This window comes from Eptatretus burgeri, chromosome 9, assembly GCF_056783735.1.
Source record: "Eptatretus burgeri isolate ZD-2024b chromosome 9, Ebu_testis_v1, whole genome shotgun sequence".
Lineage (NCBI taxonomy): Eukaryota > Metazoa > Chordata > Myxini > Myxiniformes > Myxinidae > Eptatretus > Eptatretus burgeri.
In genome coordinates this window covers 19,329,774-19,344,559 of record NC_140969.1, presented here as the reverse complement: position 1 = coordinate 19,344,559, position 14,786 = coordinate 19,329,774, and the positions used below count along the sequence as shown (strand labels likewise).

The 14,786-nt window shown below is 44.0% G+C and overlaps 1 protein-coding gene across 1 annotated transcript in view; it reads left to right on the top strand.

Moving 5' to 3' along the window:
* PCLO (piccolo presynaptic cytomatrix protein) overlaps nt 1-14,786 on the top strand; it is a 321,244-nt gene that overhangs the window by 45,159 nt on the left and 261,299 nt on the right. Inside the window, exon 4 of the mRNA XM_085893761.1 lies at nt 12,951-13,994. Within this exon, the coding sequence (XP_085749887.1) occupies nt 12,951-13,994 (1,044 nt within the window). The remainder of the gene's footprint in view (nt 1-12,950; nt 13,995-14,786) is intronic.

Here is a 14,786-nt window from a genome sequence, read left to right as displayed (position 1 = left end):
TATGTGCGACTCCATCGAGCAATGGTCCCTGCAAGAGATGTTGCTTTTTAGCTCTTACACACACCACACAACAGTGCCATAGATTAACTAAAATTTGGGACAGCCACATCCACTCAAAGCTTGCACCCCAATCACTCATTAATTCACGCCACTTCTCCTATCACTTCAAATCCTACGTAAGAGAAGAAAAGAGGAGAAAGGCACATTCGATAATACCTTACATCGTCAAATTTGTTTTTACAATGCATGTTCAGCTACCTCCCTGTTGTCCCACTCATCAACTTACATCCACCCCCTCAATGTCATTCTGTACTTCCTACCCTGGCTCCTGTCCCTTATTTAACTCTTTCTGGATCTGATGAATCCAAGGGGCCATTGCCTCACCATGGTAAGGGCTAAAACGGTCAGAGTAATTTATCACAGGAAGTGTCCATGGTCCCATCTGAACCTTGTAGAGTATGCCATTGATTTGCTGCGGTGCAATGCCAAGCCCTTGCCAGGGTGAGGTTACTTTTGGGCATTTTCCATTTCTCCTTTTGTGGAAGTAAAACCAACCTGGCCCCCAGGATTAAATTCCACCACCTGAACTCGAGCATTGTGCTGCTGCTTCATTTTGCAATATAACAAATCCAAAGGGGCTCGTAGCTTCCTACTAAACATCAATAGCGTGGGGCTACAGCAGGTGGTCTCATGTTGGTTATAAGATTATACAGTGCCTATATAAAGTCGACACCCCCTGTCAAAATTTTCACCATTTGTTGCCTTATAGTCTGGAATTAAATTGCATTAAATCAGCCCTTTTCCACCGTTATTTACACATCATAACCCACAACTTCCAAGTGAAAAATAAATTCCACAAATTTCCGAAAATTTATTAAAAATACAAAACTAGAATATCTTGGTTGGATAAGGGTCCACCCCCTATTAATTTCAACTGTAAATTAGCTCAGGTGTAACCAATCACCTTCAAAATCACACATCAAGTTAATTGGCCTCCATGTGTGTTAAATTGTAGTGATTCTGATTGTTTCAGAATAAAATAAGCTGTTCCTGAAGATTTCCTCTGCTGGGGAGTAGATGTCACAGCAAAAACTCAACCATGAGACCCAAAGAGCTTTCAAAAGACCTGCAGGATGAGGTTTTGGACAAGCACAGATCAGGAAGTCAGGTCAGGTATGGGAGTATGCGCCAGAGCAGCGCGTCGCTGCGTCCACTTTCCGCCGGTACTCCAGGGGCCTCCGTCTGGCCATCCCCCAGGCAGATGCCTGGCCCATCCCCATCTCCTTGAGATGCCGATCAACCTGCTGCAACCATGAGGCACGTGGTCGGCCCATTGGCCTCCTCCACTCACGAGACTCCCTCGCTGAGAGAATCTGGTGAGTAGGATGAGTGTCAGAAAAATGAGCCACATGTCCATATAACTGCAGCTGATGCTCACGGACTATGCAGGTAAGAAATCTCATTTGGGTCTCTCTCAGCAACCGCTCGTTGGACACAAAGTCCAACCAGCAATAGCCAAGGATTCTCAGAAGAGGCCTGGTACCAAAGGAATTAAGTCTCCATCTCAGATCCTTGGTCAGAGTCCAAGTCTCGCATCCATAGAGCAAGACTGGAAGCACCAAGGACCTGAAGACTCGGACTTTCGTCCTCCCACACAGGTACCGACAGCGCCACACCTCATGATCCAGTGAATCCATGACTTCCCAGGCCCGACCCAGATGTCTATTGACCTCTGACTCACAGCCAGCAGAGACATGAATATCACTGCCAAGGCAAGTGAATCTCTCCATGACCTCAACAACCTCACCACAAACAGATGTTATAAAAAATATTTCAAAGACCTTGAATATCCCTTGGAGCACAGTCAAGATGATCGTTTTTAAGTGGAATGCATACAGTATCAAGAAGAACCTGCCTAGATCAGGCCATCCCTCCAAACTGGATGACCAAGCAAGGAGGAGACTGATCAGAGATGCCACCAAGAGGGCAATGACAACTTTGAAAGAGCTACATGCCTTTATGGAAAAGACTCGTCACTGTGTGCATGTGACAACAATATCCCAAGCACTCCACAAGTCTGGCCTGCACGGCACGGTGGCAAGAAGGAAGCCATTACTCAAAAAAGCCCACCTTCAGTCCCGTTTCAGGTAAGCAAAAAACCACTCCAGAGATTTTGAAGCCATGCGGCAAAAACTTTTGTGGCCTGACGAAACCAAGATGGAACTTTTTGGCCTAAATGCAAAATGTTATGTTTGATGCAAACCCAACCCAGTACATTACCCAAAGAACACCATCCCTAATGTGAAGCATTTTAGTGGCAGCATCATGTTATGGGGATGTTTCTCATCAGCAGCGGCTGAGGCACTTGTCAGGAATGAAGGGAAAATCATGTCAGGTCAGGTTTGGGAGCATGCGCCGGAGCAGCACGTTGCTGCGTCTTCTTTCCGCCCGTACTCCAAGGGGCTCCATCTGGCTATCCCCCAGGTATATGCCTGGCCCATCCCCATCTCCTTGAGATGTTGATCAATCTGCTGCAAACGTGAGGAACGTGGGCGACACACTAACCTCCTCCACTCATGAGGTTCCCTCGCTGACAGAATCTGGTGAGCAGGATCAGAGTCAGGAAAACAAGTCACATGTCCATACAGCCGCAGTTGACGCTCACGGGCGATACAGGAAACAAATCTGATTTGAGTCTCTCTCAGCAACCGTTCGTTGGACACAAAGTCCAACCAGTGATTGCCAAGGATTCTCCGAAGAGACCTGGTACCAAAGGAATTAAGTCACCATCTCAGATCCCTCGTCAGAGTCCAAGTCTCACACCCATAGAGCAGGATTGGAAGCATCAATGATCTGAAGACTCAGACTTTTGTCCTCCCACACAGGTACCGGCAGCGCCACACCCCATGATCCAGTGAATCCATGACTCCCAAGGCCCGACCCAGATGTCTGTTGACCTCTGGCTCACAGCCAGCAGAGACATGAATATCACTGCCGAGGTAGGTGAATCTCTCTGTGACCTCAACATTCTCGCCACAAACAGGTACAGACAGGATAGCAGCATCCAATATGTCATTGAAAGCCTGGATCTTAGTTCTTGACCCAGAAAACCTGTAATCCCAGCGGCTCTGACTCATTCAGCACCTCGAGGGCCCCCAAAAAAGATATGTAAAGTCTCCGCAAAGATGACTGCATCATCTGCAAAATCAAGGTCAGAGATCTTGACATCCCCAAACGACGCACCGCAGCTTGATCTCTCTGACATCCTCCCCATAATCCAGTCCATACAAGTGCTGAAAAGTGTGGGGGCCAGCACACCCCCAACAAACTCCAGTAACAACTGGAAATTAGTTAGAGACAGTATCACCACATCTCACAGCACTCTCAGTACCAGAGTATAGTTCAGACATCAGATTGATCAGTTTTGGTGGCAACCCACAGAGACCAAGAATCTTTCAGAGGACATCCTGATTCACTGAATCAAACTATCCCTGCCGAAACTCTCATCTGAATTTAGTGAGGAACCAAAGAGCAGGGATACGGTAAATCGTTGACCACTTTGGTGTAAAGCCTGATGCTCTGGATGCTGGTGCTCAAGCAGATGGTGGTGAACCCGATCAAGAATTATCCGAGCAAAGACCTTGCCCGACACTGAGAGCAGCGTCACCCCTCGGTAGTTGTTGCGGTCTTGGCAACACCCTTTCCTTTCCAGAGGGGGACAACAAGGTCCCTCTTCCAGTCAGTTGGGATGATGCCTGTATTCCAGGTAGAGCACAGAACTGCATGCAACGACATGAGTACAGCATTTCCACCAGCCTTGTGAAGTTTAGCATGGATGCCACAAATCTCAGTATCTTTACCCCATTTCAACTGGTTTATCATAGTATGTTTCTCCACAAATGAAGGTGGACTTCATTTGATTGGAGGGTCAGCAATCGGGATAGTCATACCCCTGACATCCAACTCAACAGATGGTGGATCAGCCTGGTACAGCTGCTCAAAGTGACCGGCCCAGTGTGCCTTCACTTCTGACTCCTCTGTCAAGAGCCCACCACCCTCCGCTCTAACTGCAGTACACTGAGGGACTGGCTTGGAGGAACTCGATGCGCGAATTCCTCTGTAAGCAGGATGAGAATCACTTAGCCACAGGTGATTTCTCTTCCTCCTCACAGATTCCTCGCACATAGGCCTCCTTGTCCACCCTTAGTGCACGTATAGTTTTATGCCTCAACTCCTTGAACAGCTCAGCTCTGCCATTCAGCCTGGTTCTGTGACTAGTCAATGGTATCCAGTGTCCCTTGAGAGACAAAATTCTTCTTCGCCCTTTGGTGAGTTCCAAGACATCCACCGGCAGCATCAAGGATGGTGGTCTTAAAGGCATTCCACAACTCTTCAGGATCCCCCAAAGCACCCAGACCCCCCAAATCTCCACTCAGCCTATTTTCAAACTCCTCAGCGACCCTCTCATCCTTGAGCTTGCCAACATCCAGCCTAGGCTGGGATGCTAACATTCTCCTTTATATAAGCCGCAACTTCAGAGTTGCTACAACAAGCCTGTGGCCAGTATTGAGGAACTGAGCACTCCGGCAAACATTGCAGTTCTGGATCATCCTCCAGCGACCATCAACGAGGACATGGTCAATCTCCTTTGCCACACCACCAGCGTTGGAATTCCAAGTCCAGCGATGAGCCTTTGGGCGCCGAAACCATGAACCAGCCACCCTAAGTCCATGACTTCTTGCAAAGTCAAGGAAATTCATGCTATTGTGGTTCACAGTTCCAGTCCCATGGGGACCAACACATGTCTTAAAACCATCCCTATCAGTTCCAATTGATGCATTGAAATCCCCAAGACTAGAAGAGTATCTCACCTGGGGCACTGATCAACCATAGACTTGAGCGTGGCATAGAATGCGTCCTTCACGGTGATATCACTCGCGTCAGTCAGAGCATAAATGGAGACCAGGGAAATGACACCCAAGGAGTGATGAATCCATCGTCATAATTCGCTCTTTGACCGGTGTTACCTCAATCATCATTGGAGTCAGCTTACTGGACACAGCTACAGCAACTCTTTTGGCATGGTAACCATCAGAGCAACCAGACCAATAGTCGGTGTAACCACCTGCCATGATCTCGTCGCAATCCGGTCTCCGAACCTCAGTGAGTGCTGCAATACCGATGTCCAAATGCTGAGCATAGATGATAACACCCGAAGGGACCGCCTCAGGTTAACCCAAGTTGACCGCCGTCTTGTGGATGACACTACAGCACCACCCCGACACACTACCGCAAACTGACCCTGTATGGTTACCCCACGGCTTCCCTCCTATCATCAAAGATTGGGGGTCCCGAAGGCTTTGCCCCAATCCCATCATCCGGTGAGCTGCCCTGCGAAGGGCAGCTGCACAGGAGATACTCTCACAGAGTGGGTTTTCAGATTTATTTTTGCTTTTGAAATGATTTGCGGGATGGAGTGTTTTACGGTGGCCGGAGTTCAACTCCTGCCACCAACCTCCTAATAAGAAGTAACCCACCTGCAGGAGGACGTCCGCAGACACAGTTGGGCACTGAATATGGATGGCTGTTGGCTCACAATGAGCTCCTCCGCCCTTTGACAGGTTTTGTTTTTAGTCCTGTTGGGTGTCAATTTCATACACCCTCCTTACCAAAAACTTTGTGGTGGAGACGGTTTTATCGCCAACAACCCGACCATGGAACAGGTTACTACAGGTTTACATGGTACCTGTAGCAAGTCACAGATCTAATCTCACCTGACCTGACAAAGATGGAGCAAAATTGAGAAAAATCAGAGAGGAAATCCTGCTACCCTCTGCAAGAAAGATGTGATTGGGACGAAAGTTCACCTTTCAGCATGACAACAACCCGAAGCACGCAGCGAAAGCTACACTGGAGTGGCTAAGGAACAAAAATATAAATTTCCTTGAGTGGCCCAGTCAGAGCCCGACCTAAATCTAATCGAAAATCTGTGGCATGACTTGAAGATTGCTGTACGTCAATGCTCCCCACGCAATTTGACTGAGTTTGAACAGTTTTGCACATAAAAATGGGCAAATATTGCCCAATCAAGGTATGCAAAGTTGGTAAGACCTACCCCAAGAGACTCACCTCTGAAGTTGCTGTGAAAGGTGCTTCCACCAAGTATTAACTCAGAGGGGTGGATATTTATCCAACCAAGATGTTCTAATTTTGTATTTTTAATTAATTTTCTGTAATTTGTATAATTTATTTTTGACTTGGAAGTTGTGGGTTACGATGTGTAAATAAATTAAGGTAGAAAAAGTCTGATTCAATGCAATTTAATTCCAGGCAACTTATTTTTTCGATTTTTTGACCACTTTAAAGGGTGGTTTAAACCAACATGACCACTTATCCAGGCAACCAGGCAATTTAAGGCAACAAAAGGTGAATATTTTTAAAGGGGGTATGGACTTTCTATAGGCAAAATATATATATATATATATATATATATATATATACATACACAATATATAGTCTGAGAGCTGGGGACCAAAATTTCAGATCTGTTTACGTTCTTTCCCGACAAAGGTTTGACTTTTATTTGATAGGCCTATCACCACAATGCATCACCATGGTGGCAGTACAGAAAATTAGGTGAGCATAAAGTAGCTTCAGCTCAAAAAAAAATAAATGTTAATCTGCGGCGGTGGCTTCACTGAAGAAATAAGGATGGGGGTCGGGGTACGTCTTTCTATTCCTATTTTAACTTTATGAGTTTTAACAGTAGAAATACAAATGACCCCTCAAAACATTTCTCGGACATTCATCTTTTTAATGTTTCCAAACATAATGACCTTTGACCTTCAGCAAACGGCACACACAGAAAGCTCATCAAGTACAATAGCAATGCAACAACAGCAATAACTAGATAAAGTGGACTTTTCATCTTGAAATGTTTTCTTATTACACTTGAAAATGAACTTGTCAATGAAATTTTGGTTTATACTTTTAAAACATGCCCAACTTGTTGTCTTGAGGCCTAATATTTGCTCTGAGTACACACACACACACACACACACACACACACACACACACACACACACACACACACACACACACACACACACACACACACACACACACACACACACACACACACACACACACACACACACACACACACACACACACACACACTGGGTCGCCAAAATAGGTGACCCTTATTGTCAGTTATTCTGTCTGTTTGTTGCATTCGCTATATATGCTAGATATCCCTTATTGTCGGGTTTTCCGTGTGTGTGTGTGTGTGTGTGTGTGTGTGTGTGTGTGTGTGTGTGTGTGTGTGTGTGTGTGTGTGTGTGTGTGTGTCTGCAACTCGAGGCTCCACAGCACAAACCAGCAAACCGATAATTTATTTATTTGCTGAAAACGATTCCCCACACACCACCTCCAATTATTTATTTATTTACCGAAAACGATTCCCCACCCACACACCACCTCCAATTATTTATTTATTTACCGAAAACGATTCCCCACCCACACACCACCTCCAATTATTTATTTATTTACCGCAAACGATTCCACGATCCACACACCAGCTTTAACTATTTATTTATTTTCCGAAAACGATTCCACCACCCACACTCCGCCTCCAATTATTTATTTATTTTCCGTAATCGATTCCATGATCCACACACCACCTTTAATTATTTATTATTTAGAGTGGGAGTGGCGTAGGAAAGTGGGCGTGGCTTATGGAAAGTGGGCGTGGCTTATGGAAAATATTGTGTGGCTCAGGAGGTGTGGTCAAACAAGAGCATTGAGATAAGTTTATCGGGTTTTCCGTGTGTGTGTGTGTGTGTGTGTGTGTGTGTGTGTGTGTGTGTGTGTGTGTGTGTGTGTGTGTGTGTGTGTGTGTGTGTGCGTGTGCGTGTGCGTGTGCGTGCAATGCGAGGCTCCACAGCACAATCCAGCAAACCGATTATTTTTCAAATGGTAATCCTTCAAAAATAAGGTGTCTATTTACCGTCATTTTTTATGAGGCGTGCCAGTTGGCAAAATACGCAATAGGAAAAATCTTGCCAGGCAGAGGAACAATTGTATGTGAACCAATACGTCTTGGCAATGAATCTTCGTCGGTGGATCAGTCAGAATGAAAAGCATTGTATCCAGCGCTTCAATCCTAGCGAATCCCTCGTCGCCTACCGGCTTGTTTGGATGTTTGTTTGGATGTTTGTTCGTTTGTCATCAGCATAATTGGTAGTAAACGTGGGCCGATTTTGACCAAACTCGGGTGGTAGGTATATCTTATGACCTATTGCTTTGGAAATTGTGATGGTTGCTCGGGACGCTTTGGTTCCCTAGCAACAGCCGAAAAACATTCAAAATCGGTACCGTTCACATGAAATCAATTCCGAAAGCCATTATCCCACTTAGGCTTATGAAATTTGGTATGCACCATCTACAGGTGATGCTCTACCAAATATATTCCGGTTTTTGTGATATATGGAATAGTTTACCCGCAGCGCCCCCTACAAATGGGGTATGCCCGAAAATTGGCGAAAATTGAAGGCCCCCTAGCGACCAGGTGAGTGCATCGATCTGAATGAAACTTTGCAGGTTCATAGCACGCAATGAGTACTACAGCTTTTCCTTCGGACATTTTGACTGATATTGCTTAGGTCAGAGGTCAAAGGGCAAAAATCTATAATATGCGAGAGCTGGAGGTGCCTTTGCGCCAAATGCTACTCCTCCTGGGGTTATGGTCAGATGGTCATGAAAATTCACAATTATCATCTGGAATGCAATGTGCACAAACGATCGAGCCGGATTTTCCTCGAACAGTACCCCCTCGAACTTTTGGCAATTTCCGATATCAAACCGCATTTTCGGTACTTTTCATTCAAATTGATACCGAGTTATCAGTAGATGGAACTCGATGAGATTTGGTATGCATAATCTTCCGGTGATTCTCTATTTGCTATATGACATCCATTTTTTTTTACATGTTATAGTTTCCAAATGGTAACCCTCTCAACTTGGGTGTCCGAGGGCCATTGAGCATTCCCGCTGAAAATTCAAAGTACACTAGCTCCAAGACGGTTGAACCGAATCAAATGAATCTTTGCATGCTTATAGACCGGAATGAGTACTACAACTTTGCTCATTTGCATAATGACCTATATCGAGTAGGTCAGGGGTCAAAGGTCAATGAGTGCATTGTTCGGGCAAAATGACCATTCAAAGCCCCCTTGCTCATACACGGGTTAACCAATTCGATTGCAATTTCGTTAGTACTTCGTACTAGATTAACTCGGATCAGGGGTCAAAGGTCATCGGATGCTCAGCGACCCATGGCCGCTGACCGGCTTGTATGCATATATGTCAGTTTCTCGTATTCAGGCTGATAGTCTCTTTAGCGGGCATGAAGCGATAAATTTGAAACAGTGTTTGGCATGCCTAACAAAATACGACACAAACAAAAATAAGTGCTTCGATTGCCTTTCCATTATGCTCGGGTAGGCACTAACTGAAGAACCGCGTTCTTGAATGAGTCAAAGGAAATGTACTCAATCAGGATAGTCCAACACAAGTATATATGCTCGAATGCATCCCAGCACAAGCCTTCAAGTACCTCAAGCACATAAGCACAACTTATGTGTTCTTACCTCTCTGTTGTAGTGTACTCCATGGGTTATCTTAGAACTCTCTCTATCGAGTGCAGCCTGTGGCTGCTGGTTGCATCATTGGTTGGGACGTGGCTATGCTGCTGATGCAGTGTCCCCCTTACAAGTACACTGGTGCTCATTTTGCCAACCTCAGAAGGATGACAGGCTGAGTCAATCTCCTGGTGTATTTTCATTCAGCGGCCAACTGAGCTTGAACTCAGGACCCTAGGATCCCAAGCCGCCACTCTAACCACTAAGCCAACACCAGGCTGACACTTACCAATGACAGAGAGAAAGTTCTTAGCTTTGTGGAACCCACCAAGCCTGATGACAATGTGATCAAGTTCTGGTGAAACAGACTGCTGTATCTGCTTTGCTTTGGAATACAAGTCCTCATCAAAGGTAATGACAGGATTCTTCTGTCCAAGATCCTTCGTGAAAGCTTTGTCCAAGGTTTTCAGGCAAGTGTACACAGTGTCTTTGTTTTTCGCCGATGCAGGAATCATAAGAGGGAATCCTATCCTTGTAGGCTGATTGCTTTTTCTGGAGACCAATACATTGATTCCACTCCAGCCTGGAACTACTTGCTTTTCACTTTCTATTCCTATTTCAAGGAATCTGAGAGGCATGTTCCTCGCAAAGATCCATGCATTGTCAATTCCATGTAGGGCTTCATGCCCCACTGTACAATGGTGGAAGGCTTCACTGCTCACCTCGCCTATAGTCGGCCTGACTTTCACTTTTCCTATGTTGAACTTGATAAGCTTTGTCTCTGTGGCTTCCAGAGCCAACCTTATTACTGGAGAAGCGTTTGGTGAACTACGCACTAGGTTTTCTGGTGTTAGAGCAAACCCAGAGTGATAGAATGCAAGGCTCATGACATGAACAGAATCGCAACCACTCTTTGTATCCTGGAAGAAGTCGGCATTGTCGGCAGCACTCTGTGCAAATTTCTCCAGCAAAATGAAGCTGGGTACCACTGCCTTATAGTAACCACCTTCATTCTGGAATGTTTCTGTGATGTTGGCAGCCCATGTTGTGTCAATTTCCTCACACTCCCAATAGTTGATACAATGTCCATTGCGTTTATCATCGTTATGATTTCCTTACTATGCACAAGGTTTCTGATTGCTAGTCCTAGTCCAGCATTCTTGGGCATCTTTTTACGGCCTCCAGAGAACTAGAAAACTATATCCTGTGCAATAATCAACACCTTTCTTTCAGTACTCTCCTTTAAATTACCCTGAGTGCTGAATGCTGCCATGTTAGTTTCCAGAAACTGTCTATCTGGTTGTAGAAGCATATGGAGAAATGTCTTCAGATTCTCAGGGTCAGAATCCTCGTTTGCCTTTGCTGGTGAGATATCTGCATTTTTCAGAGGATGTGTGTCAATTCCTTTCACATCTTTCATATCAGTTCTAAGGATTGCAGCAACATGGCACAGGACCTGTGAAAATGTACCATGGCTTAGTTCCTCCACATCAAGACCAATGTGGCTCTGCATGCATGACATCGATTATTTTACTTCAACAACAACGTTTATCAGATCTCCAATATCTAATGAGAAACTGCACACAATTTCACTTTTATTTTTGTCTTTCTGAGGGTAGAAGGAGTCATATTTAGCCACTAGTCTCTTTTTAAGATTCTGAACCTTGCATTGGAAAGCCTTTTCTTCACTGATGCCTTGTTGGATGAGCTGTGTCTGATAGAGCTCACGAAGGTTGGCTATGTCAAACGTCCTTTGCTGCCTGAAGATGTTACCCTGAATCTGATCAAATCGATTGTTGAACGCCTTGTCATAATGGTACATTTGCTGCTGGTTCACTTGTTTGGCTGCATGATGACACAGATACGTACTTTTTGTAGCAACCTCTGTGATATTTTGCCTTCAGTGCAATAATATCCTCGCCAAGAATTCTTCGTATCAAAAATTATTCGTAGCAAGTGCTCCTCATGGGGAATGTGTGGTATTTTCATGACATCATCGGTACCTTCGTTATGACGTCATCATTGCATATGCAGAATGTTTCATCCAATCAGTATAAACAATTTTGAGGGTCATCTAGGGAGAAAATGGTCCACAAAAATTTTTTGATGACGTCATCGGTCATGTGATTGGGTAGCCATATTGTTTGTTTTCTTTTGAACCTTCAAAAAAATCTTCTCTGAAATGGCTGAAAAGATTAAGGTGAAACTTTACACATATGACCGCCTATCCATGAGGAACAAAAGGGTCACAATATAATGTCATTGGTCACATGGTTTGGCAGCCATATTAGATTTACCCGAAAACCAATAAAAATACACCACTCAAAAGAAGTCCTGGTGAGGGTTTGCAATCTCTGCTATTTTTCTTGTTATGTTATGCAGTGCTAATGTCGGCCCTGAATGGGTGGTGGTGTAATTGTTGTCATTGTGGTTGTGGTGTCGATGTTGTTGTGGTGTGGAAAGGTGCAGGGGTAATATCATGGGAAAAGGGGTTCAAAAGTATTGAGGATGGAAGGTATTTGAAATGGATTCAAATAAAGAGGGTTTACAGGAATGTACTGAGATTGAGAGGTTGAGGGGGAAAGGGTGAGGGATATAGACGTATGGATGGCTGGACAAATTTGGGGATGGATGCAGTCTCAAGAAAGTGGGAAATCACAGCGGTAATGGAACATGCTAACACTCACAACACATTTTCCCTGGTCCTGATCCAAGGGGAAGGTAGGTACCTGACAAAGCACATATACTTATGAAATATTCAACCCTTTATGTGTTGAATGCTCCACCTCTGGGTCCATTTCCTTCACTGAAACAAAATATTATTTTGTGTAGTGCATGTTTCATACAAAGTAAATTTTCCATAGATTGATAGCAATAGCCTCAGTAAGGCCTTTTTTCATGAGTTGTAGTGCAAGAACATTCTTAGGCGAATTTTATGTGGGCTACATCCAAAGTTATATGAAGAAGAGAGAATAGTCCAATACACTCAATGATTTATGAGATGTATACATAAATTAAAAACGTTTTCCTGTATATATTTTGTTTTCATTATATATTCTGGTATATTGAAAAATGTTAAAGTTGACATGTCTTGGAATATTATGAGTATGTCATTCATATAATTTTTGAACGCCCCTCATATCTTCCAGCTTTATGTGGGCAGACTGATTTAGCCTCACATTTTCAATGTTCCTGATGGTGTAATGTCAAATTCATAAACAAAGTCTCATCCAGGATCCATTGTCAACAATATCGATTATGACAAACAATGGCATCATTAATCTAATTATTGTCTTTATTGCTTTTCAGAAGAAAGAATGGCTTTGTCTAACTTGCCAAACTCAGAGGGCATTGGCAGGGCAGCTTGGTTTTGGAGAAGTGAGAATTACAAGCACAGTATCCAAAGTGAAGCCAGTGAACAATGCGGATATACCTGCAAAGTCTGCACTAGATGGTCACCAACAGGTGCGTGAACCACCTGATCGGAAACTACCAGAGGTGCCTCAAAAAACTCTGGACACAGACGTAGAAGCCAATGAACTTCAAGATGCAGAAGTACGAGCAAGACATCAATTGCTACAGAGAGGATTACCCTTGAGTGGGGTTTCAGTGTTGGATCAAGAAGAGCTACTGATTTTTCCAGAAATCAAGATTGATGAAGTACCAATCATAATGGGGAAGCCTATTGATGTAGAAGACACTGTTGTAAGTGTCAGTGATGCCACTGAATATGTAAATGATACATACGAAGATGAGAAGGAAAGTGAAGAAAAGGCTTCACAACATATAGTCGCTGGGAAAGAGGAAGATAATCAGTCAATAATCACCTTTGAAAAGAAGAGCTATGAAATACCTTTCAGTTCATCAAGTGATGAGCAGGTCACAACTGCATTGCTGGAATCTGGCCAGTCATATGAATTGGCTGAAGGAATGCTAGAAATACCTGGTGAAAGCTTGAAGGTTTTCCAAGATGATAATGACAAACCCAAAGAAGTTTATGACATCAAAGTTGATGGGGAACAATCTCCTGCAGCTCTTTCACCAGCTCTGCATATTTGCAACACTCCATTGACAGCAGGACCATTTCATATACGTTCCCATGAAACTCTAATTCCAGAAACAAGAGAAGAAAGCTTCAAAGTACCTTTTGCACCTGAACCACCTGTATGGCAGCCTGACAAACAAAATGAGGAAATTTTGAAAGAGCAATCTGTGGAATACTTGAAGCAAGGCACCTACTCGCAACTTCGTGAAGAAATGGAAGAAACATGTGATGAGTATCACATTTTGCAAGACGCATCCATGGAGATCTCTCTTCCACCTTGTACAAAAGATTTCCTTCTGGAAGAAGAGGTAAGTAAATTTTGTCGTGAATGTTTAACAAGATATACGAGATGCATACCAAAAGGCAGTACCATATAATCCCAGCATGCAAAAGTATTTTCGACCAGAACAGTTGCATTGCTATATGGTCATTCCATGTCACCTAACCCGACATTCCAAAGATTCACCAGGGATCCATCTCAAATCGATTATGTATATAACATTATCATCTCATTGAACCATTATCTCATGTGCATATCTGCTATTCTTGTAGACCAAGAAGAAGGCTTATTTGGCTGAAAGCTTGTCACCATAAAGATCATCCAGAAGCTACGTCCGTGACTCATTTCATTTCTTCCCGTTATATACATGTATATTATAACAGCCGCGGTCCGTTCCGGTTACCCAGTTTGAGTTCCGCGGGTCATGTCAAAACGACTGCAACCGCCAACTAAGTTCACAGCCCCAAGTAAGTTCCTGGGCTGGTTTGCTACATTACAAGACTCGTATGGACCATGGAATTACCCCGAGGAAGCGCAGAAAAGTACTCGCCACCTTTCTAATCTGGCTGAGCAGCCATTGATCATGAGCGTGGCCTGAGTTTGTTTTAGCCAGTTTTCAGAACTGCACGACAACCAGCCTAGACCATGAAACGAGACAACCAGAACCAGTAGAATCCAAACCCCGAGACCAGGTATATTTATTAACAAATAGTAAATGGCACAGGAGAAGTAATCACAAAAAATAAGCAATTACAAATAAAATGTATCATGGAATCAAAAAAACGAATTAACCCCTGTTATGACTCTCCACCCGGCCGAG